The 25,386-nt window shown below is 39.6% G+C and overlaps 2 protein-coding genes and 1 pseudogene across 4 annotated transcripts; 2 read left to right on the top strand and 1 right to left on the bottom strand.

The window, feature by feature from the left end:
* Positions 1-35: 35 nt before the first annotated feature.
* LOC102785451 (ADP-ribosylation factor 4-like) lies at positions 36-4,204 on the top strand. Of its 2 annotated transcripts, XR_015719041.1 has the most exons (7): positions 36-303; positions 923-1,003; positions 1,106-1,215; positions 1,322-1,393; positions 1,645-1,767; positions 1,942-2,097; positions 4,179-4,204. XR_015719041.1 is itself a non-coding variant. In XM_087840866.1 (6 exons), exons 1-6 carry the CDS (start codon positions 237-239, stop codon positions 2,026-2,028), a joined length of 540 nt encoding a protein of 179 aa, XP_087696992.1. In that variant the 5' UTR covers positions 36-236; the 3' UTR covers positions 2,029-3,811. The 2 variants fall into 2 exon arrangements, 1 of the variants encoding a protein (XP_087696992.1); XM_087840866.1 differs by lacking the exon at positions 4,179-4,204 and having other exon boundaries at positions 1,942-3,811.
* Positions 4,205-5,325: 1,121 nt separating this feature from the next.
* Positions 5,326-7,014, top strand: LOC102785751 (tripartite motif-containing protein 16-like; annotated as a pseudogene).
* Positions 7,015-10,119: 3,105 nt separating this feature from the next.
* appl1 (adaptor protein, phosphotyrosine interacting with PH domain and leucine zipper 1) lies at positions 10,120-25,162 on the bottom strand. Of its 2 annotated transcripts, XM_087840865.1 has the most exons (23): positions 24,919-25,162; positions 23,417-23,515; positions 23,248-23,307; positions 21,120-21,191; positions 20,886-20,973; positions 20,576-20,617; positions 19,283-19,341; positions 18,451-18,597; positions 16,752-16,834; positions 16,487-16,648; positions 16,085-16,273; positions 15,933-15,975; positions 15,804-15,860; positions 15,294-15,385; positions 14,858-15,037; positions 14,479-14,531; positions 13,922-14,096; positions 13,701-13,737; positions 13,460-13,600; positions 13,325-13,375; positions 13,156-13,245; positions 12,437-12,572; positions 10,120-12,271 (listed from the first exon to the last, which is right to left on the bottom strand). In XM_087840865.1, the coding sequence occupies exons 1-23, from the start codon at positions 24,970-24,972 to the stop codon at positions 12,264-12,266; spliced, it is 2,118 nt and encodes a 705-aa protein (XP_087696991.1). In that variant the 5' UTR covers positions 24,973-25,162; the 3' UTR covers positions 10,120-12,263. The 2 variants fall into 2 exon arrangements, with proteins under 2 accessions (XP_087696991.1, XP_087696990.1); XM_087840864.1 differs by having other exon boundaries at positions 10,120-12,572; positions 24,919-25,161.
* Positions 25,163-25,386: the final 224 nt, after the last annotated feature.

Here is a 25,386-nt window from a genome sequence, read left to right as displayed (position 1 = left end):
GTTGAGTTCTCCAGTGTTTTCCGGTGTTGATGCTAGTTCCACCGTGTCCAGATTTGACGGCAGTCTTGATGACACCATGGATAACACATACACAGAGCAAAACAACACGATGCAGCGCTATAAAACACCGACACACACAGGCAAAGACACAAAGAGGCACAGCGAGCGGAGAGGCTTTCTACCTGAGAGAAACTTTCTACCCGAGAGACACTTTCTACCTGAGGCTTACCTGAACCATGGGCGTCATCATCTCACACATTTTCTCCAGACTCTTCTCCAAGCATCCCGTCAGGATTTTGATGGGTGAGTTAATATTTGTTATGACAACAACATGCAATTTTATTTTTTCTGACACATTGTGATGTAATTTAAACTGACACGAGTCTCGTGTAGTTTAATTGTCTAAGCTTTCAGGATTATTGGTTCTTATTGACTCTGCAGTTTTTGCCATTTTTCGCCTCAGTTTTGGCTTACTTCTTATTTACAAAATGAAAATAACATTAACAGTAATGATCTTTATATTTATAATTCACCTATAGTATGTAAAATATGTGAGAATTCCCTCTGCAGTGTGAAGACATTTTCCTTGCATATTCGTAATAATAACTTACATGAGTGTTATTATTACTAATTACTATTTGTGTGGCCTGAACAAAGAAAGAAAAATCAATTAATTAATTAAATTTGAAAAAAAAAAAACCCATTAATAACAAAAAAGCAAGCTAAAAAAACAAAAAACTGAGCAATATTAAGATCGTATGTGGTTTTTGTCAACTTTGTTTAGTTGTTCTAAGTGTATATTTTATGTATTGCCTTCACTTAAGTAAAATGTCTGCATACTTTGCCCCCAAACTCATATTTGACGGCTGAACATGTGTTGTGTTTTCAACAGTAACACGTGTGTGTGTTTGTGTTTCTGCAGTGGGTCTGGATGCTGCAGGTAAAACCACCCTGCTGTACAAACTGAAGCTGGGCGAGGTTGTCGCCACTCTCCCAACTATTGGTCAGCATTTTTAACCTCCATCTTTCTGTTATGAAAGAGAAATATAAAAGAGTTAAATAATAATAAACATGTTTCCATGTGTGTGTGTGTGTGTGTGTGCAGGGTTTAATGTGGAGACTGTGGAGTATAAGAACATCAGCTTCACAGTTTGGGATGTTGGTGGGCAGACGATCATCAGGCCGCTGTGGAGACATTACTACACTAACACACAGGTGAGACTGCTGCTGTAAACACAGGCCTTTAACCCAGGAGTTTGTGTTTGTGTTTTATGAAGCAGCTGCAGTGAGGAGCTTTTAAATATTGTCTGTTTGTCTTCAGGGTTTGATATTTGTGGTCGACAGCAACGACCCAGAGAGGATCAAAGAGGCATCTGAGGAGCTGCACACACTGGTAAAAAGATTTAAACGTGTTCATAGTTTTGTTTTTCTTCAGTTTTCATTAATTTAGCTTTTACTTTAGTTAACTAGAATGTTTTTATTTCTACTTGTAGTTTAGTTTCGTTTTAGTTAACTTTTAACGACTTTGGTACTTCGACACTGCTTCATTCGACTTTTAATCCACACAGTACCAGTCAGAGGTCTGAGTTTAAAATAGACCATCATCAGACTGGTGTTAAAGCTAGTTTTACTGTCCTGTTGCAGTTGCAGGAGGATGAGCTGAAGGGCGTGGCCGTGCTGGTCTTTGCTAACAAGCAGGATTTACCCAGAGCCATGTCGGTCAGTGACATCATCGAGGCCCTGAGTTTAAAAGGAGTGTCACAACCGGTAGGTGTCCCCAGCTTCTGCTGAGCATGGGAGAAGTTTGGCTCCAGAGTTTTCTGTCTTCCACATGTGGTTAGCAGTGTGATTAAAGTGACTTGGTTTGTTAGCTGCAGTCATAAACGGTTTCGGCTGTGTGCTGTGTCTTATTAATATTTTCATCCTTCTGTGTCTGTGCAGTGGTCGGTCCAGCCATCCTGCGCCGTCAGTGGCACCGGTCTGGTTGAAGGTCTGGACTGGCTCTCTAATGAGATCCTGAAACGGTAGCAGACATCAGGGTGACGAGGAGTTCTGCTTTAGTTTGTTTGTTGACTCTTCTGTCTTCTATGAACTGAGGTGAGAGGTGAACTCAGAAGCAGCGACTTTGCAACTGTTAAATCGGCCTCATCACAAAGACATTTGACGGGAAATGCTGTCACTCAGATTTCTAGAAGAGTCTCAAAAACAGGAGATAAAAGTCTAAACGGGGCTAATTTTTCATGAATTTTTATTAACTTTTCATTTTTTAATCACTTTTGTTCAAACTTTCTGAGACAACACAAGCTGCTTTAAAACTGCCTCCAGAGGACACACCAGAACGGTGTTTTAATTTTTCTCATCTATCAGACTTACTTTACTTACTGATGTAGTACGTAAGTTATCGAAGGTTAGCATTGTCTCAAATGGACCACGATGAGTTTTATCTTTACCACAAATGACATTTGAAATGTTTAAACCACATTTTATGAACAGCTCCCAGAAGTTGTGCCTTTGATCGTTAAATTCACTACACGTGCCAAATAACGCCCTAACACGTGTTATGTTGTTTTTACCTGCAAAAAAACTCAGTGCTGCTCTTTCTTAGCTAGCTGGCATCATCATCAAAATGAAAATTGTTCAGCAGTCCCTTTGATGCAGCCAGTCATGTGAACCCAGCTGTGCACTCCAAATAGTGATTGTAAATATGGACGAATGAGACCAAAGATATAAAAGAATTGTATATCTACTGTTATATCTCTGATAGACACAGCATAGATGGACATCACCCATTGGTTAATGAAATACTGCTGTGAAGCCTCAAGATTTGTTTGTTTTTTGGTTTTTTTGCCATCACCAAATTGTTGTTTTGAAACAATCAGCTCATTGGATAATATCTTGTCAATCACAATGATAGCCTGGCTCTTAAAATGACCATAATTAAGTAAATTAATGACTGTTTTATTGAGTATGACCCGAAACCAGACATCATGAAAGTGTTTAGTGGAGTCAGGGCAGAGGGATGTTTTTGCATAGATTTTTAGGACAATCAGTCTTTTTGCAGCCACAGGTATCGCCCCCTGGTGGCTTTTACATTTACTTAAAAACTGTGAGGGCGTCACTGTTCAGTGAAGCCACCATTTTTTTAAATGGGTTGGCACGTGGAGGACAAAAGACATTCAAAATGCTGATGGGAAATTTTAGAAAAGACCACCAAACCAAACCATGTAAAATGTGGTTAAATTTACTCAGTTATAATGATTTTAACTGTGAACAGACCTCATTTGTGATTTGTTCCCCATTTACAAGCTGTGGCCTTAATGTAGACATGATTTGCCTTTAGTTTAATTGAAGAAGGATTTTCTATCTCTGAGTGTTTTCTTTAAAAAAAATTAAAGGCACAAGGAGGTGAAATTAATCAGAACTTTTTTTTTTTAAAGAAAATTCAAAATCGTGCACTTTATTTGATCAACAGAAGACTCTGATGGTCCCTCTCAGCTTCCTTATAACTTTAATTATTGTAAAAAAAAAATTTAACTGCACTTTTTATCTTCATCATTTTTATCTCAGGTTATTTCTTCTAATTGATTTCATGTATTTCACAAAAGAACTGTTGGAGTCGCTTGTCATTGTAGCAGAAACACATGATTTAGTGGTTATTTATGAAACATGACTGTGATGTTTAAACTTGGTGTATGAGGTAAAATTCTGGGTGAATGTTTCTATTAAGATGTTTCTGTAGCATTGTAGCTATTGTTATTTTTCACGTGAATTACGTAAATCTTTCTAAACATGTTTATTTTTCCAGATTCACTTTGTCATTATTGTATAATAAAGTTGTCATGGTGGAGAGGTTGTGTATCTTTGTGTTATTTTAATACACACTGTTGGAATTACCAGAGAGAGTTATAGTTAAAGTAAAGTAAGTCGACCTTTGCAAAAGTGTTTCCTTCTCGCCTTCACCTACTCCTTCTCGCCTTCACCTACTCCACTATGCCTGAACTCTATTCTTCAACTCTCTTGTCTCTCTTTTGCTTTTTTAATGCTTGACTCCGGGTATTTAAACTCATCTACTGTTATTATCACTATTCCTTGCATGTTCACCTTTTCACCTGAACTGTCTAACTTCGTTCACATACATGTAGTCTTGCTTTACTGACTTTCAATCCTCTTCTCTCCAGAGTTCACCTCCACGTCTCTTCCACCCTCTTCCTACTGTCACCGCAGATCAGTGTCTACTGGACACATCATAGCTCCACCTTGGACCCATCTGCCACACATCTCTCCCACTTTCAACTTTCTCATGCAGTACCACAGCTCCTTTCTTGATACCCTATCGTATGTAGTTTCCACAAAGAGAAAGAACTTCTCAAAAACACTATTAAACAAAGCATCTGTGATGGTCTTTCTTGTGAAACCACAGTGCTGCTCATTGATTGTTGTCTCTTTTCCACAGTCCTTGGTGTCCAGCCTCACATATAACTCACTGTAAGCCTTTTCCTTTGTGTATGCTTGCCTCCCAATTCTACTGTCTATTTTCTTCATCTCCCTGACTAGCCCACGTTTTCCTTGCTAAACTCTTTCTTTAAATACTTTCCTGTCCTCGTTCATTTCACCATCAAGTCTCCTTGTCCTCTTGACTCTGTTCAGTGGATACACCAAACAGCTAGTGCTGTACTTTTCCTAGTGAAATGTCTTCTCTACTACGCAGTGCCTGTCTTAACCCCTTGCTGAACTTTGTGCAACATTCCTCCTTCTTCAGCTTCCACCACTTAATCCTTGCCTCTGCCTTCATTTACTTCCTCTTCTTAACATTCTCCCCTGACAACACCTTAGGTCTTCTATCCTTTCCAGATTGCTCCCTCTGTGTAAGATGTAGTCCACCTCTGTGCACCTCTGTTTTCTTGAACCAGTGCGAGTAGTGCACTTGGTGGCTCCACCGTGGCTTGTTCTGCCAGGTAAAGGTAAAAAAATAAAAAGATGTTAAAGTGCAATAGCTTCACTTTCAGAGATGGGAAAGATGTGATTTGGTGCTGTATAAATAAAACGGAATTGATTTAAACTAAGATTAAATTCAAAATGTAAAGTTTGATATATGCATCTCATAACAGCTTTTTGTAGCTCTATCACGATATTTCTATGGCACTTCCTCTTTACTGATCTCTATTTTTAAGGATGGATTTAAACGACATGCTGCCAAGACCAGTTGCAGTTCAGCCTCATTTCCTGTGGGAGGTGGTTGAGAGCAGAGATCAGTTCCCTTCAGAGAACAGAGTTTGTGTCTGTTCAGACAAAGTGAAACTAAACGAGAGTCACTGAGAGAGTAAAATGGCACAGCACAAAAATCTAATGGACAAGGAAAAATTCTGCTGTTCAATCTGCTTGGATTTACTGACGGATCCGGTGACCATTCCCTGTGGACACAGCTACTGCATGAACTGTATTAAAACTCAATGGGGTTTGGAGGATACAAAGCAAATCCACAGCTGCCCCCAGTGTAGGCAGACTTTCACACCAAGGCCTTCGCTGGTGAAGAGCACCATGTTAGCAGATTTAGTGGCTGAGCTGAAGAAGATTGGGCTCCAAGCTGCTCGTTCTGATCACAGTTATGCTGGACCTAAAGATGTGGCCTGTGATTTCTGCACTGGAGTAAAACTGAAAGCCATGAAGTCTTGTTTAGTCTGTCTGGCATCTTACTGTGAGAAACACCTCCAGCCACACTATGATTCGCTTACATTCAAGAAACACAAGCTGGTGGAGCCCTCCAAGAAGCTCCAGGACAACATCTGCTCTCATCATGATGAGGTGATGAAGATTTATTGCCGTACTGATCATCAGAGTATCTGTTATCTCTGCTCAATGGATGAACATAAAGGCCATAACATGATCTCAGCTGCAGCAGAAAGGACTGAGAGGCAGAAGGAGCTCGAGGTGAGTCAAGAAAATATCCAGCAGAGAATCCAGGACAGAGAAAAAGATGTGAAACTCCTTCAACACGAGGTGGAGGCCATCAGTCAGTCTGCTGATAAAGCAGTGGAGGACAGTGAGAAGATCTTCACTGAGCTGATCTGTCTCATCCAGAAAAGCTGCTCTGATGTGAAGCAGCAGATCAGATCCCAGCAGGAAACTGAAGTGAGTCGAGTCAAAGAGCTTCAGGAGAAGCTAGAGGTGGAGATCACTGAGTTGAAGAGGAAAGACACTGAGCTGAAAGCGCTCTTAAACACAGAGGATCACAGCCAATTTCTACAAAACTAGCTCTCACTGTCAGCACTCACTGAGTCAACAGAATCATCCAGCATCAATATCCGTCCTCTGGGGTACTTTGAAGTTGTGACAACAGCTGTGTCAGAGGTCAGAGATAGACTGCAGCACATTCTGAGAGAGAAATGCACAGACATCTCACTGATAGTCACTGAAGTGGATGTTTTACTCTCAGATCCACAAGCAGAGCCAAAGAGGAGAGCTGGATTCTTAAAATTATCACATGAAATCACACTGGATCCAAACACAGCAAACACATGGCTGCTATTATCAGAGAGGAACAGAAAAACCACAGCAATGAATAATCAACAGCCCTATTCTGATCATCCAGACAGATTCACTGATTACTGGCAGGTTCTGAGCACCGATAGACTGACTGGACGTTGTTACTGGGAAGTTGAATGGAGAGGAGGAGTTCATGTAGCAGTTGCATACAAGAATATCAACAGAGCGGGGATGGGGAATGAATGTGGATTTGGAGGTAATGCAAGATCTTGGGCATTGAAATGTTTCCAAAACAGTTATACATTTTGGCACAACAACATCCAAACCCCCATCTCAGGTCCTCAGTCCTCCAGAATAGGAGTGTACCTGGATCACAGTGGTATTCTGTCTTTCTACAGCATCTCTGAAACCATGACCCTCCTCCACAGAGTGCAGACCACATTCACTCAGCCGCTCCATGCTGGACTTCGACTTAATGGTTGGTGTGTTTTTGGAGCAAGTGCCAAGTTCTGTGAACTCAAACATTTATAGTCTTTCATATTCAAGTGGTTTAAATCTGGATTCAAAATACATTGATAAAAATTCATATTTGTATTGATGCCTTTATCTTCCAGTTTATGATGTTAACTTAATGAAGAAATCAGCAGAGCTGCCTCATTACAGATGTTGCTCTCGTTAATTTGTACATGTGCGAAGAAATCTATGATACATTTGCATGTATCTGTAGAGCAAACTGAGTGTTTTTGTTGTTGTTTTCTAAATTGGCAAACAAAATATAAAACGTATAATTATTGAATACATCATTTGTTGTATGCAATGTGTGAAAATAAATGTTTTTCATACATAATAATAAAAAAAAGAAGGAAAAAAAGGTGTTTTTGATATTTTTAATTATGGTGAAAGCATACTGCATGTGTGGATCGTCCCTATGCAAGAAGCCGTTTTAAGTTGATGATGAGGTGACTCATCTAGTGATGCTGTGTGATATTGCTAACTTTGGTATCAGTCCAATACCAAGTAAATACACGGCCATGATTGCCGATACCAATACAGATACTTTAAACCTATAAAGTAGGTTAAAAGTCAGTGGATTTTTATCCACTGATCAGTTTGCAAATCATCATCACTTTCCTAAATGAAACACATTTTAATGATCAGAAAATGTCTGTGATTTTTACTTTTGTTCATAGGACAAAAGTAAAAATCACAGTAAAAAAAAACAGTAAAAACATACCTTCCAGCTTTTCTTGTATTTGTTTCTTTTTAGACTAGGAAAATAAATTTCCTCGTCTTTAAAGCACTTTAGCTATTGTTGGTTTAAATGTGCTACGTGGTGTATATGCCCACAGTTTCAACTTTTTAGTTCAGGTTATTATAGCAATTAAGCAGTACACACTTTGTCAAACAATAAGTCTGACTTAATCAAATCACCTGAATCCTAATATTTACAAAGATAATTCTGTCCTTTATCAATCATTATATGACATTTTAATTAAGAATTTTAAAAAAATCATCTGTCCACTTTCCTCTGCTCTTTTATTTTAATTTGCATTTCACATAATTTTATTTTACTGTGCTCCAACCCATTTCAAAGTGTAATATTTTCATTTAACACAGCTACTTTTTTCCAAATACAATTTGGAAAAAAGTAGCTTTATTTATATATTAAGCTTTTTTACACTGCAGTATTACATAAAGTATCATTTTCTACAATAATATGTAAATCATGTGACAGAAAATTATCACCATTAAATATCATCACTAGTATAAAACAATTTTTTCATATGAAAATGCAAAACATTTTGCAGATCCACCTTACGTAGAGACAATGGTTTTGTTTTTTAAAAGGTATACCAATATAATGACTAAAATTCCCTAAATGAGCTTCATGTTTTATTAACTAAGACTTGAATGAAGTTATTGAGCCCATAAAGTCTTCAGGAAACTGCCAATAAGCCAGCTCATAGACCTGTAGAACAGCTGCCCCCTGCTGGCCATTACACAAATAAAATACAGATTAAAAAAATAGATTTGGTCTAGCGGTATAGCTCACCGCACCACCACTGTGTCATAGCCGGCACAAACATAAATAAAACTGACAAATCCTTTTAATCTTTGTCTAAATGTTCCTTTCATTCTATGTTTGTCTGAAGCTCGTGCTGCTGGTGAAGTTTTGCTTGAAGTGAAAACAAGAGCAGACTGAGTCAGGCGGATGGAGTTAGTGCTTTATTATCACCGTAAAGCCTTTTTTCGTTAATCATGACACGGGAACATCAATCACTGAAACATATTTACAGCTCAACATCAGCGATCCTGTCGTGTTTACTTCGTCTGTAAAGTGCAGCTCTGTCAACACGAGCCTTTCACTTGGTTACAGCAAAAACAAGAAAGCAATATCTCACCCCCACGTGTCCCAAAAAACTAAAATAAAAATAAAATCATCTTCAGTAACTGTTGATTTCGGCTTTTTAGAAACATCTCCACTACTTTAACCTCCCACAAACGGAGAGGTGTGTCTGTGGCCTCTTTCATCCCTACATGAAGAAAATGAAACTTAAATGAGTGAATCACTCTGGAAATGAAATGCAAGTTAATGAATAAATGTGCGATGAACATAAAAGGCCCCAACGTATGCATGCCTGGTAAATATTAAGACATTAGAAGAAACAGACTCAGCAGGCAATGTGAAAGAAGATGGAGTCTGTTTTTTATGACACACAGGTGGTTATTGGTTTTTCAACACTGTATCAGAGGAGCTTAAAGTCTAGTGTTTTTCTTTTATGAAAACAGAAAGCCATGTTCTCCTTTCAGTTTGAGGGAACTTGAGGGAAATTTGTGCTTTTCTCCCTTTTATTTATTTATTTATTTAAACAGACCTCCAACTTTGCAAATGTCAGACCAGCAATTCACACCCGGAACGGCCCCGAGAGAGGAGAGAAAAGCATCTTTGGCTCACTGACGTGGCCTTAAATCTTCACGGTTAATTGGTACGAGAGCTTATTAACAAGTGTTACTGTCATGCAAACTCTGCTTTCATTTACATGGGCTCCGACCCTTACAGCACGCTAACACACACATACAAACACTGCATACGAACAGCTTGAAATGCTGGAATACTGGACTGATTATGGCATGATATGGCTTCACTAATAAATATGGAAGAAAAAAAAAGTCAAATTCAGAATTTTTCCAAGTCTGGTTTAAATAGATTTTTTTTTCTGGTTTAAATAGATTTTTTTTTCTGGTTTAAATCAAATTTTCATATTTATGTTCATACTGGTTGTGTTTTTGCTGTAAAATCTGTACAAAATTACACTCCAATATTTAACACGAGCAAATACGAGGCTCCTGCATTTTAAGATTCAAATGGGCATCATCCAAAGATGAAGTCTTTTTAGTGCACAAAACACATTTAATCATGCTGCTGAGGACTGTGGATTTAGCACTTCCTCTATCTTAAGCAGATACCTTTAGTAACCAGTATGATGAGTTCATGTGGCCGTGTTAACGTCATCGAGTCACCATGTAAAATTAGCTCCCAGCTGACTTCCTCACACTCAGCTGATTTTTTTTTTAAGTTAAAATAACTTCTTCATATTTAATCAAGCCATGAAAATTTTTACCTTCATTCTACAGACCCTTTAAGTAAACTGAAATTTGTGGCTTCTTTAATTAGTCCAAGACCAAGACTTATTTTTCCTTTAATATTGGCACCTGAAAGTTGATGAAGTGGACCTTAGATCCATCTGGAGCTCAGCTTTGAACCAAAAGGAACAAAAGTAAAGTTGTATTCATGATAAGTAAAACGACAGGTGTAATTTAAGTGGTCTAAATTTTCTCAGCAGGTAACAATCACAACATAGGTCTCTCATGTCAGGGAGTCAAATCCAAAGGTGTCTGAATACAAAACCTAAAAAAACAAAACAACAACAAAACAAACAAAACCCCCACCATCCTTCAAACTTTCAACCATCAAATATAAGCACAAAGTGAGCGCAGGTAGTTGAAAGTATGCTGACTTTTTATCTTTAAAAGGCAGTGGTCAAGTCAAACGTACACGTTTTTCTTCTATCCTGCAGTGCCATTTATCAAATAGATCATTTTGGTGTATAATCCGTCATTTCTTGAATATAATGTAACTAATGTGAACTCACTTTGTGGTGCTCAAAGCAGCAATCTTCACTGTCAGCGAGCAAAGACCAAATCATGCAAAGACAAGAAAGTCTGAAAACTTACAGGATGAATTTTTCCCTTTGAACCTTTCATTCAGCCGCTGCTTTCAGGTACTATCAGTAAAAGCTCAAGCACACTTAAGGCCAAATATTTTTCATTTTTTCATTTGGTCTATACCAGGGGTGTCAAACATATAATCTAAGGGGCTAAATCAGCCCACTGGATGGCTTACGAAATTTGAATTTTTAATCAGGAGGTTTTGAGTTACACATCTCTAAAGGTAATCTATTATTATTATCTATTATCTGCTATTCAAACTTTCTGTTTCCAAAGTGCAGCCAATCAGAAGAAAGCTGGCTTTTGTTAGTGGTTTTTGAAAGAGTGAGGCAGGCCCTGTCAGTGGAGGATTAAACCACTGTAGGAGGAATATGCAAGGTAACTAAGTAAGATTAAAGTGATATTTGTGGGAAAAATACACCAAAAACCCCCAAAACAGACAAACAGACCAAAACTGACCATTATTCTCATTAAAGTGTAGCTTTGAATATATTTATAGGTGAGGCATGCCAGAAAAAAACCCCAATAGTTACAGTGAAACGCTTAATCAAGGTCCAGTATAAGAGAAATAAAGATGATTCTGAACCGTGAATCACAACTCAAGTCCAAGATTAAAAACATGGAGCTGCAGTGGACTGTAAGATGTCCCTTTAGTGGGTTGATTTAAACTTTACTTAACAGTTATATTAACATTACTGTCAGTTGATCAGCATTAAGGGTCAAACTGTTGTTTACATATGTCTGTTTCCATAAAAAGAAAAATATACTTAATGTTATAAAGAATATAAGTTTTCCACCCCTGGTCTAAACAGCGTCTGAACAATCTAGCCACATTTTTCTGCAGCTAAATAACATCTAACAATATTAATAAATTGAACACGGTGTTGGAAAAACAGCTTGTTAGCAGTTACTAAAAATAAATTTTCTATTGATCAATTAATTGACTAATCAGTGAAGACCTACTGTGATGTGCTGAAATGAAGCCAGTGGAAGGAAGGAAGGAAGGAAGGAAGGAAGGAAGGAATCCTTAAATGACCTTTTCAAAATAAGACTCAGGCTCTCTTTCTATCTTCTATTTGTGTTTCAGATCATCAGCTGACCTCTTTTTTTTTTTCTTTTTTTAAATCAACAACACTGATGGAGAAAGTGGATGAGGTGTCCTGTTGCCCTCTGGGACCTTCATCATGGGTAAAGAAACCATCACTTCCTCTCAAAGTGCACTCATGCAAGAGCCGGTACCGACAGACCCAGGTTCAATATTCTTCTCACATTTTGTTTTACGTCTTCCATATTTTTGTAAGCTCTTCTTATAAAATAAACATAAAAACAGAAACTTAGAGGTTAATCTATATTTCATGTCTCTTCTTGAAAGTGGAGCCGGTATAAAAGCAGCATTTTTTTTCCTTTGTTTTTTTTTTTTTTTTTTTTTAAACACAGAATAAAACACGAGTCCTGGATGAGGCGTTTCCTCACCTACTTCCCTCCCTTTTACAGTGAGGGTGCGTTAGATTTATCCTCCATTTCAGAGTGACAGGCCTCCATCACAAGCTTCAGAGTCCTGCACAGAGGAAGCACATGTTTTTCAGATCCAGGCAGTCCGGGCGGGCGGATAGGTGGTGTTCCCCTCCTCTGATTCCTGAGCTGTGGTCTCGATTTTACCAGCTGGGACTCGCCTTAGAGGTAAAACATGCATCCTCTGAGTGTCGTTAAGCTTCAGACTCACCCTTCTTCTTCCCCTCCTCTCCAGCGTCACTGTCCTCTGACTGGCTGTTGCTAAGCACTAGGAACTGTCCGTCAGAGCCAGGCGGGTTGGCCGGGCGACTTGATGCAGCGATCAAGCGGCTCTGCTCCTCCAGATCCTGCAAGTCAGTCAAGAGAAGAAGAGTGAACTTTTTCTTGCGCGTGGTGTTGTTTTCAGCATTTGGTGGCAGATGGAGCTTTTAATGTCAATGGGGCAAGTGTAAGACCTGGACTGAGAATGTGTGGAAAAAGACTTCAAAGACCTTCAAAAAAAAGCACAGTGAACTATAAAGAAGACATCTGACAACCGCCACAGTACCCTTAATTACAAGTTTATGTGGTTTGACGACCAATACAAAAGAACCACTTGAAGGGTAACTCCGAGGGGTAAAGAGTTAAAATTGGCTCCATGGATGCAAACTACAAAGAAAAAAAATGGTGGCTGAGACTTTTGCACAGCAGTGTAAATACATGTTTTCATTCATTTAAGTCAGACAAAGCAAAAATGTCTTTAAGTGATAAACCCCAAAGTCCAACAAACTCACAGACTAATCAATTAAAGTGGTGATGATGGGGTCATAACACATGTTTACAATGTATCACAGACTAAAAACACCCCCTGGCTGCTCGGCATACTCTGCACATTCGTTATAACATGGGAATAATGCAAGGTTTGTGTTGAAAGGTAAAAAAAAAAATCACCTTCTCGATCTGTCTTTGCTTGCTCAGTTCCTCCTTCTGTTTCTCTTTGGCCTTATCCTCCTCCTTTTTCTTCTCCACCGCTTTACGGTCCTGCATCACAAGAGCAACAATAAGAAAACAAGTGTAAACATCCACAGCAACACATGAATGACCCCGGTTACAGTCTCACCATCTCCGAGTGCAAGGCGATCTGCTTGGCCAGACCGATGCTGTCACAGATCTGAAAAGCATGAAGAAGACAGACGATCAGACAGAAAGAAGGATGTGTTACACCGCCAGCCAAACAGATAAACGGACACACAACCTTCTCTCCATCGTTGTTGGATTCAAAGATGTAGCACATGGCTCGGCTGTCGCTCCGCCCGCTTGCCGACTGCAGAACAAAACCAAACAGCCTCTTGTTGTCCTGATGGGACAAACACTGCACCACGGTGGAGAGAGGGAACTGCAGCGAGACACAGCGGGATGCCAGTTAGCAAAGACAAAAGTGACACAACTCAAATCTTAGAAACAAGACAAAACTGGAGAAACTGCGGTCACCGTACCCTGAGTCGCGTCACTTGTGTCTGAGGATCAATTAGCCTGAAAAATAAAAGACCTATTTTAATATAAGAGGATAATTGCAATTTATTTCAAGCTGGCATTTTATTTTATCTTTTGTTGAATGTGGTTCCTGTGGCTCATGCTTGCTTTGCAAAAAGAAGTTAGTCACACAACAAACATCGGCTTCATCCAACACGCTCATAATGATCACTGCAGTTCCTACTTGAGGCAGTCGCAGGTGACCAGCAGGTGGGACTCGGTCATCCTGAAGATGTTGTGGATGGCTCTGGCAGCCAGGATCTGCCTCATGGTCTCAGAGATGACATCCACTGACTCGGCAGTCTTCACCTCCATGGAGCCCAGGAAGCGAACGATAAAGAGCTGGTGGAGGATCGAGTCTACGCAGCACAAAAACCAGAAAAAAACAAAACATACTTCATGTATGGCTGTGGTTCCACTCGAGTTGCGTAAAAGCTGATTCTTTGGTGGTTTAAATGTACTTTTCTAATAATTAAATCACTTTAAATTATTTTAAACTGGTTGTAATTGTGGATAATAATGGAAATAATAAAACCCATTATAATCTAAATAAATACGCAGTTTAAACCTTTTTTCTACATGAGTTATTATCCTGAATACAATCTTGTCAGAATCCCAGTTATAACATTAACATGACCTCTGCATAGTCGTAAATGTCATTTAGAAGATAAAGACGTACGTAAATAAATAAATAAATGAATGAATATTGATAAAATAGTCGAGACAGACAGACATGAGTACCTTCACTGTCTTCTGCTGTGCTCTCTCCTGACTCCCCAAATGGATTACTTCTCCTGCAGAGAAGCACATAAACACACAAAACAGTCATATTTTCATAGCTTCAGATATATCTGTCTTCACATTATTATTTTAGTTAGCTTGCTTTTTGTTCTGTCATTGCATGCTTCACAGACCATGTAAACAGTAGATATAGGCAGAGCTGCTTGAACTCTAATATTCACAAGCACTGTCTGCAGCACATGCAGCACAGAACCTTCAAATCTGAGCAGATGGTGCTGCGCAGTCAGGCGGTATCGCCACGTTATGATGCCGGCTAGTTTGTGAAACACATGCTGGAAAGTTAAACAGTGATTCATCATTTTCCCTGACAGACACGTACCTGCTGGACTGCGGTGCTGTTTTGCTTTGTCCTGAGTTCTCCTCACTGACGGGGGAAATTATGTCAAACTGGATGGGTGTTTCTGGGGCAACCAGTGCATCCAGTGAGAGCACAGAAAGAGCAGGCGATGGCTCGGAGCCCACGGAGCTGATGCTGCTCGCTCGACCCGTTCGCCCCTTACTGGATGGGAGACAAAGAGAGAGAGCGAGAGAAAGAGGATGATGACAGGGCTCCGTAATGAAATCTGGACCACCTGCGGCCCTACTTCAACAAATCATGGAAGCCGATAGCAGGTTGTGAGGGTGTTGCTAATCATTACTCTCACCTAAACTTAATTTTGAAAAAATCTGAACCCTCAAACAGAGAGGACAGGTAGAAATACCCAGTCTAAAACTCAAACTAGTTTGACAACCCACTCACCCACACACACTCCTACCTGGTGGGTCTCATGCTCTCGTGTCTCTGCTGAAAGGACGGTGATGGTGTCACGGCTTCAAGAGCGGATTGGTTCACTCTGGCTGCAAGCTCCTGCCAACAAGAAGTAACTAGGAATTACTGTGATCATCTGGTTTCTAATAGAGAGGTTTTTGCTTCTGTACGTGCCAAGCTACTGTGATTTATTATTGAAGCCTGCTTGAAGTCTAGAAATTGTGCATTGGCGTACTGTCGCACAATTACAAAAACCTTGTGGGAAGACAGATATTAGATCAGATCTTCATTACCAGTACCTTCTGCCAAATAGTCAAATCAAAGTAGTTTCCTCAGAAAATCTATAATCTCCCATGCAAAGAGTTTAAGGTCTTCTGCACTATCTCACAATATTGATGCTGATATTTTACAACACATACTTCCCTGGCTAGACTACAACTAAAATAGCTGCCAAAGGTATACGACAGTGAACGGTAAGCAACATGAAAGTCGATAGAAGAAGGAAGCAGACACAAACCTCTGCATTTTCACTCAGGTAGATCCTCCTTGAGATGTTGTTGATGGTGGAGATCCACTATTGGAGAGAGACAACATCAGAAAACAGCAGCAAACTCAAAGGAGGCTTCATAAAGTTAGAGTATTTTACCTCCTCGCATTCCTTCCTGCTCTCCGCCTGCAGCGTCACCACTCTGACATAATAAAGAGAAGAAAATGATTTTTATTTTGACCTAAGAATTACAAAAAAAGGGGCGGGGCTGGGCACATATGAGAAGAGAAATATAAAAAAGGACCTCTCACTTTTTCCCATCAAAGGAAGTGACCTGAAAGCAGAATCGGCGGTCGTCACAGTCAACGGCCATGACGGAGGAGTTGTCAAGGTCTGTGACCAGCCCGCCCGCCACCTCTCCCCGGCCCTGTTGCATCAGGTTTCCACCCTGTGTAAAGAAGTACTGTCGCTCCCAGGATGATGACACTAACCCAGTCTTACTGTGAGACAGCAAAGACACAAAAAGGATTTCACAGTGTTTACAGTCAGGGATCAAACCACCAACCTTCCAATTAGCAGATGACCGCCTTTACCTCCTGAGCTACAGTCACCCGAATAAGAGATGCACAATGTAAACACTGTTCTGGGTCTGTAGGTGAAACAGGATTAAAGCTCACTAAGAAATAAAACACTCAAGTCATCCTGTGGCTTACTTCCGGATGTACAGGTAGCCCTGCTTCCTGGTCAGGTTGCGACACACAGGTGAGTGGGCGGGGTCGGGGTCACATGGTGCATAAAGGGCATCACAAGCCCTCTCCATCTCCTGGATGGTCTGTTGCATCTGCCCCACCTCCTCCTCCATTTCCCGGCGTACACTATACATACATTCACATGTTCATTGTCACTCATTGCTAAAATCTTCATGTCTCCACATGTCTCCACAATTAATTAACAGTTTGGGGATGAAGGAGTTCTTACTTCTGGACACTGGTTCCTATAGTTCCCAGGAACTCTTCCCACTGCTGGGTGAGATTTTCTGACCCCAGCTTAAAGAAACTGATCTGAGGAGAACAAAAACAGGTTGGTCACTTCAGAGCTGACTTCAAATAAATGTGACTCGTCTAACAGTCACTTTCCTTTGCACTGCAGCAGTCTGAGGTTTCTCTCTGCTACCAGTGAGCAGTTTATGTTGTGTTCTGAGGGACTCTTCCATTTCCATTCCAATTTTCCAAAGCTGTAAGACCGTTCAATGAATATTTGATGACAAATTGTAGCATTGCATGATTAAAGCTACAAAGAAATATTAATCTTACAGCATCTGTTTTGCTATGACTGTTTACAAAACAGGGGGCAGCACAGTGGTTAGCACTATTGCCTCACAGCAAGAAGGTCCTGAGTTCAATTCCACCATGAGGCTGCGGTCTTTCTGTGTGAAGTTTGCATGTTCTCCCTGTGTGGTGTGAGTGTGAATGGTCTATGTGACCTGTCCAGGGTGTACCATGCCTCTTGCCCTAAGACAGCTGAGAAGCGGCAGAGAATGGATGGACGTTTACAAAATGCAGCAAAAACTAGCTTCTACAATGATTTCAGCAGTACTTAAATACCACACTATCCCATATTCAAAACATTCACAGTTTTCTGCATCTTTTCACACTGTTAATCTCCTTTGCAGAAACTCTGTCTCCCCCTTCTGGCAGTAAAGGCAAACCATGTTTGTTCTTGCCCTCATTCACCGGCTGTGGATGACATCAGTTTTCAGAATTCCTAACTGAGTGAAGTTACCTGGAAGTGTGTGTGTGGTCGTCACAATAAGAGCTCACTCCTTAGTGCTTCCTTTGTTACCTCCTTTAGCAAAGGATACACTGAATCATTCTTCGTGAAAGTTAAGGAAACAAAATGAGTACCTATGCCACATGTAAAATGCACTTTCTTTTAGTCCATATTTGGGGCATTTTAGTTTAAGACCCACATCAACAACATCCACCATCAGATTAAAAAGTCTGACTCTAAGAGCACCACAGTGTTTTCCTTTTCTTTAAATTTTCCTTCATATCCTTCTCTGAGCTCAAAGCGTTTTCCATCGAGTTTCTTTCCTGTTATAAACTATTCTTGGATGCTTCCCACGTGTTTTAGACTACTTGACCTTTGTTGCTACAGGTCTTCCCCTATTCAAGCCTGATTACAATGTGTCACCACTAGTGCGCATGTGTGTGTGAATATCACCTGACATGAAACTGTGTGCTCCAAAATACACAGCCTGCACTGATAGTGCAAAAACTTCAATGAAATCAAACTTAATTTATTCACATAAAAGTTCAGCAGTCAGGCTTAAAATGTCTGTCAGAATTGTTTTGCAGGATTACCAAAGAATTTCAAAGCTGTTTCCAAAATTCCCAGAATCAAGCAGGGGGATTAACATTTTGCCAAGTTAAAGATTTGATGTGTATTTCACACTGTTCTGGCTTTTTGTGGGGGAAAAGAATTTCAGACCTGAGTCAGATATGGAATCCAGTTAACGTTTGGTTAAGACCTAATGTTGGATTTTTGAGGTGCACTAGTCCCATCTCTCTCTCATCACCCCCAACCACTTGCAGCAGATGGCTGCCCCTTCCTGAGTTTGATTTTCCTGAAGTTTATATATGTGAACTGAATTACTCTGCAGTAAAGGCGTGCACACCTGTGCCTGCATGTATCCCAGCAGTGGCTCCAGCAGAGCTGTCTTCTTCTTGTACTGCAGAGTGTTCAGTGAGCAGAAGTAGTGCATCATTGTCTGGTGTTGTTTCTTGCGGGAGGTGTAGACATCCTCCACCACCTCCGCCCGTAACTGCAAAACACGAGACTCTTATTTCAGTAAAAAGCAAGATAACATTATTCACTCGCATAATATCATTTGGTCTTGATAATCATCTAGGAAGCTGCTGCTTTGAGGAATGTGAAACTTGATGAGAGACTTTTTAAAACAACCCAACCCCATCTATCATTGCAGCTGCATTTCCACACAGTCATCACTTCCTGTAACTTTAATAAAAATACTACTGAGGAGTTTTTGCTGTTGTTTTTTTTTTTTAAATACAGCAGATTCTGTAAAATTATTTTTATAGAAACCAAAATAGAGACCAAAAATGACAGATTTGCTGGTATGACCAAAAATTACTAATTTAATGAATAAACTTCAGTGATTTGGAAGTTTGAGGGAAAACAGAGGAAGCATTTAGGTCTTTCAGTTCCAAGTTCATACCAATATGTCTTTTTGAAAAAGCACAATGAGTGTGCTGAACATGCAAAATATGAAAATTATCCACAGACTCCTGCAGCTGTATTTAAATCATAAAAGCAGCTTCTTCTTATCAGCTTCTATCCATCTAACTGTGGATGTTTTTACAGTTAAATAGAAAACTTTCCAGACTATGATTTACCATTTACGGACATGTAAAATAAAACCATTACCACGAAAGTCAATGTATAGTTTGAGGTATGAAGTCATGAATGGTAAACCTAAAAGCTGTTACCTTGTCGTTCTCCCTCCTTTTGGATAAGCGACTGTATCTGTTAATCGCCACGTCGTGATCTGCACACAGAGACACAGAAAAGATTTTTAATAGTAAAATATATCTTGCCCTCTTAATAGTTAGAAAACCTGAAACTGCCTGAAATGCACACTAAAAATACCTAAACAAACTAAATTTCACAATTGCAAGTAATTTAGCTTCTATCTGTACCATTTCAATAATTTTTCTTTTATATATGGGCCTAAAATTTAAGATCTAAAGTTAAGTATTTACTAGATCACAAAAGATTTAAATGAAAGCTGAGATGAAAGCACTGTGATATACAGAGTTCAACTGCTGCAGTGTTGTTTAGGGAGTGATAACACAAGATATATCCATAGTTAAGGACAGACATGAAGGTTTACTACATAATTGCTTAATTCTAAACACAATATATCTGACTGACTGAAAACCAGTATGAAAAACTGGGGAATTTCTGTGAGGTAGGATAAAAACTTAATCTCATGTGTAGGCAACTTTTTTTCCCCTCCAGAGGGCCATACTGCCAAGATCAAATGGAAACATGGTTAGAGGTTAAATGAAAGTACTAAATGTTAAATGAACATTTGTATAAGTCTTGTCAACTGTATCATATGAACTGCTGCATTGCCTGAATTGAACAGCAGTAAAGTCTCACTGCAGTGACTGCCCAAGAATTATACTGCCTCTTACGCTAATTTTCAAACACTGCGGGTCAGAAACAAATGGCTTTATATTGCACATGTGTGATTTATCTAGACATAAAGTATATGTAGTATAAAAGTACTGAACCACACCTCTAAATGTTTGAATTCAGGAATTTTCTGTCCAATTTCCACAGATGTATAAAATCAAACTGTTTTATAAACATTTGTGAAAGAATGGGTCATTCTAAAGAGCTCACTGCATTCGAGCATAGCAGTTTAATAGGAGCCACCTTGGCAATGAGTCAGGTTATGAAATTTCTTCCATCCTAGATATGCTATTATCAGCTGTAAGTGGTATTATTACAAACAGGAAGTGTTTAAACCACAGCAAATTCGTCACAATGTGGCAGACGACATAAAGTTACAGAGCGAAGTCGGCATGTGCTAAAAGGTAGAGCACGTAAAAGTCCCAATCACTCTGCAGAGATCCCAAACTTCTTTGTTATTAATATCAGCACAAAACCTGCCAGAGGCTTCATGGGAAGGGCCTTCATGACTGGAGGTGCAATGCAAGCGTAATGTGTAGGCAATAAAGTGCACTGACTGTAGTTTATGAGGTACAGCTTACCATCACTGGCTATTTGGAAGACTTCTTTAAGAGTAAGGATCTCTGAAGAGACAAAAAAAACTCACATTAGAGAGCAAAGTGCATCTGTTTATGTAGCAAGGGCTGCTGCTTCAGATTAATTCTACTACCATAAATATTAAATATTAATATTGAAAGTAAACAACTAACATAGCAATGCAGAAAATAATTTACAATATGTGTCACTGTTGATGGCAAAATAAAATTAGTAAACTGAAAATTGGCATTATGCATTATTAACGTCTCTAAAACAGTTTCAAAACTGGGTGAAAGAGCTTAAAGTGTTTTCTACCCTTCAGGTCTCGCTCTTTAAACTGAGTGATGGGGAACATCATGGCATCAGCAAGCTGGGTGGACAAGACAGCATGACAGGAGCTGAGCTAGAAAGAGGAAGAGAAGGAGGAAGTTAAAATCCTAACCATGAATCAGATGAACAAACACAAATATAAAACTAGTTTTTCTTATTCTTTTTATTTTGCACCAAATTTGCCTGTTCAGGACATCAAAACATGCAAACCTAACTCACTTCATCGATGACTTTTGCAAACTGTTGCAGAGTAGAACTCATCACCTCATCATCACCCCCGAGAGGAAAACGCTGCAAACAACAGCAACAATAAGGAAACATTACACAGCTGAGATTAACACATAGATTTCTGGATGTAATTAAAACCGCTAATATTTTCTATTATGGTAAAGAAAAAATCTGAATAATGCTGATCCAAAGCTGTTTCTAAATTTCACAGAGGTGTGGTAAAGGCAGATGTGTGTGAAGTAACAGATAAGAGGCTCGTTGTTACAGTATTACGGTTAGGGTGATAAGTATAATGGATGGTATTACAAGGCTGACATTTAGTATTTTATTGCCCTTTTTTAAGGGTCTATTGGTATAACGAAGATAGGCTGTTATAACAGCAAGGCTCTTATTATACTGTGTGGCCTGTGGCTTGTGTGATAAGACTGGGAAGCCACACCAAGCAGTGCCAAAACCTGCAGTTCTCCCAATTGACCACTTAAAGCTAGCTCCAAAAATGTTTTTCAGAACAGTGACTTCCAAAAAAGCAGAGCATTCTTAGGGAAATGGGGGTAGCTTAAAAGAAATCTCACAAGTGAAACTACGGCAGAATTAAGAAAACTTTTAGAAAACTCAACTCAACTCAAGAGACGAGATTCTGAGACCGCCCAAGTGGAAACCTTTCGCCACCTGCCTACAACCTAGAAATTCTGTCCATAAAAATTATGAAAAGAATCAGTGACAAAGGGCAGCCCTGGCAGAGTCCAACGCCCACCAGGAACAAGTGTGACTTATTGCTGGATTTGCAGACCAAGCTCTTGCAACGGTTGTATAAGGATCGAATGGCCTGTAGCAGTGGGCCAGACAGCTTCTGGAGTATTTTGAATTGCATGAATCCTCCTTAATTTCCAAAAATCTGTCAAATAGTGAGGCACCGCTGGAAACTAAAAACAGCCCAAATTCTTTCAACTCTCAAACGATTCTCCAGAGAAGTGACTCCAATTAAGGCTGTTTGATATGACCAAAATCTCATATGCCGATATAAGACATCTATCGTCCCGATAAAGATATAAATCCCAAAAATGTAACATTTCCTGTAAATTCTGTGAATCTCGGGCAGCTCGACTTGCGGGAAGTGTTTCCAGCTGCGCGTCATGTAGCTGGAGTCGAGTGTTTTAACCGATGCATGAAACGATACATTTTTAGACATAAGTTGTAACAGCCGCCGTTTTCTTTGTGAGTATTTATTACACGGCGTGCTGCGGGGAAAAGCCTGTTCTAACGTTTGAGTCTAAGGTTTATTTTTTAGCACCTGGCGGCTCTTTTTTAGTTCTCATCCGTAAATAATCTGCTCTTTCACGTGATTCAGTTTATTTTGAAAAGTCTCAACAGGATCTTGAGCTTTTTTGTGAAAGGTTTATGTGGAACATAAACAAGCGGACACGCGATGTTGTTACTGTCGTTGCTGCTAACGACAACGCATAAAAACAGGCGCTTGTCCTTCAGTAGTGTGGTTATATAAAATATAAGAGAAAGAGAGAACTTTAAGAAATGAATATAGCCACTACAGTGACCATCAAAACGATGAAAAAATATTGCCTTAAACAGTTTATTTTGCGACACCACGAAACAAACGATATGAAACAATAGACGTTTTTATATCGTCATCCAATATATATCATTATATCGAACAGCCCTAACTCCAATTATTGTCTAATGCTGATTTTTATCCTTACTACCAGTTGTCTTCTATGCTTTGTATGGTGAGTTTGGGTTTTAAAAAGGCGCTCACAAATAAAATTTATTATTATAAAACAGGATTGATGAAGTTTAGCCAAGTTAGAAGTTAATAGTGAGGTATCTCAGCCAAGTCAAACTTCCCCCAAGGGAATGTGTGAAACAATCCATGCACAACACAAAGTTAGTCATTTATATATTGCTGGCTGGCTATGAAAAAGTCCTGATCCTAAGCTTAATGTACACACTGTGATCTCAGTTGGTTCAAGGGTGATTCATTTGTGAAGCTTTCAGATATTTAGTGTCCAGCACTTCTTTGTAATAATAATAAAAATAATAAAATAATCTAGTGTTTGAGTGTGTAGACTTGTGCTGCGGTTGGGACAAATATGGCATTTCCTACCTGTTTGTCATATTCTTTCAGCAGTCTGGAGGTCAGGTGTGTTGCAGCACTCAGCTCATTCTGGAAGACAAATCCACAGCACTAAGAGCTGGACACACACTATCCAAACAGCAGCACATTATTGATTTTGTGTTTATGTGAGTGAGTGTATGTGTGTGTGCATGTGTACCTGTGCATCATAAATCCTCTGCATGGCCTGATACAGTTGTGTGCAGTAGTTGGAGATGGCTGCAGTGTCCTCCTCAAAAACTCCCAACAGAGACCGTGTCTGCAAACAAAAACCATCAAAAACAAACAAACAAACATCATGCAGCTGATTTAATTACATGATCCGTTTATAAAACCATACTCAGCTTACTTGCCCCCAGAAAATTTCCTATGCGAGTGCCAAAAACTTCACCCGCATACATTTCTGCAAATCAAACACCTGCACACACTACTGCTGCTCTCAAGGTGTGTCTTAACATCCTGCTGGTCCCTGTCTTTTTCAAGGGATTACTCACTGTGAGAAATAAATCACACTCTCAGGCTGTTTTCCTGAAAGCTGAATGGTTGCAACCTGTTGTGTGATTATCCTGAATGTATTTCACCTTGCTGTAAATCAGATTTTACTGCTGCAGTAACCTGTTTTCTCTCCAGCTCCCACTGTTAAATTACAAATATAACAGAGCTGACACCTATTGTACACCGAGAGAGTTAATAAGAGACAGAAGTGGATGAAGCATAAATCATTAGTTATATAGACTAAAAGATTTTGCAAAGACTCCAGAGTCATACCAGCAAATCTGAAAAGTTCCCACCCGACCCTGATAGAGTCAGCTGATTTTTTTCTACTCTATAACTTTAACATATCTAATAAGGTCATGCAAAACTTTATCTTCGTATTATGAATATGTCTGAGTTTCAGTCCATCAGAGTACAGGCATTTGTCAAAATTAGTTTCCCTTATTTTAATGCTCTTATAATTTCTTAGAAACATGAGATAGCCACATTACATTTTCAGGGTTGAAAAAACAGTTATGGAAACTCTTTTGGCTCTTGCAAATGGTTTTTGTGCTAGAGAGCAGCAAGAATTTCCCTGTGCTTTGAGAGCTGATACCCAGATTATCCTGACTGTTAACGTAAGTAAATCCTGGGTATGTGCAGCTTCAAACCAAGTAAGTTTCTACACTTTGACCACACCTCAATCCGTGATGTCACAGCAGGTGTTATTCCTAAGATTTTCAGGAAACAACATCACTGCTCGAGTTGTTTTTCTGTCCATCTGCAGCAGTGCGGTTGAAGCTTTGGGCACGGTGTGACACCAACAGAAATACAACACTGGTGTTTGACCAGATAACCATTACTGGGGAAGAGGGAGGAATGATTAGCGAAGTGGCTACGGAAGTTGCAGGTTAACCGTTTATTTATGTGCAAACCAGCACTAAATCTGACATTTTAGGATCTGGCAGCTTGGCGAAAGCTTCCACCACCTGATCCATAAAGCAGTCAGTTTATGATCCCACTGCATAGCTGAAGTATCCCGCTTGAGAAGCTGTGGTTAGCTGTGCCGTTAGCGATTAGCACCATTCCGATGGATGTTGGCAAACAGTCTACAAAGACAGTTAGCCTAGCTATAGACGTGGCTAGAATTAGCTTTTAGCTGAAGCCCTCGGGGAGTAGAGCTGTTACCTGCGGGCTGTCCTCCAGCGTCTCCTCTATCGGTAGCTTCTCTATCCCGGGCATAGCTGCTGCAGGCGTGTTGATAATCTCTGAGAAACGCAAGACAAACACACAACAAATCGGTCCGACAACTCCCACTCAGGATTTCTGGGCTACACGGATTCACAACACCCCAAAACAGCTCCTCCCGGTTCCACATGCCACGCCCTCTACGGGGTTTTGGATTGGATAGAAGAAAATGAAGCCAATGCGATTGGCTTATTTTTTAAAGGAATATTCGCCATTTTGGCTCTAACCACCAGTTCAGTGATACAGGGATAGCGCGTACACATTAGAGCCGTAATGGCAACTACTTCGGCGAGTTTCCTGTTTAAATATTTTTTAATCTTATTCAGAAATTTACTGACGACACATTTTGTACAATATTTTAAAAACGCGTTTTTTACGGATAGTATTTTTGTAACAGATATTTACATT

The sequence above is a fragment of the Neolamprologus brichardi genome, chromosome 5 (assembly GCF_056152115.1).
Source record: "Neolamprologus brichardi isolate AB-2024 chromosome 5, ASM5615211v1, whole genome shotgun sequence".
Classification (NCBI taxonomy): Eukaryota; Metazoa; Chordata; class Actinopteri; order Cichliformes; family Cichlidae; genus Neolamprologus; species Neolamprologus brichardi.
This window is presented reverse-complemented; position numbering and strand designations above follow the sequence as displayed.

Coding starts and splice junctions, on each gene's coding strand:
- LOC102785451 (XM_087840866.1), top strand. CDS start 237: ATGGGCGTCATCATCTCACACATTTTCTCCAGACTCTTCTCCAAGCAT. Junction 304..922: donor TCCCGTCAGGATTTTGATGG/GTGAGTTAATAT, acceptor GTGTTTCTGCAG/TGGGTCTGGATGCTGCAGGT. Junction 1,394..1,644: donor CTGAGGAGCTGCACACACTG/GTAAAAAGATTT, acceptor GTCCTGTTGCAG/TTGCAGGAGGATGAGCTGAA.
- appl1 (XM_087840864.1), bottom strand. CDS start 24,972: ATGCCCGGGATAGAGAAGCTACCGATAGAGGAGACGCTGGAGGACAGC. Junction 18,598..19,282: donor AAAGGAGGGAGAACGACAAG/GTAACAGCTTTT, acceptor CGTGTTTTGCAG/TTACGGGCGGAGGTGGTGGA. Junction 15,861..15,932: donor GCAGGAAGGAATGCGAGGAG/GTAAAATACTCT, acceptor TCTCTCCAATAG/TGGATCTCCACCATCAACAA.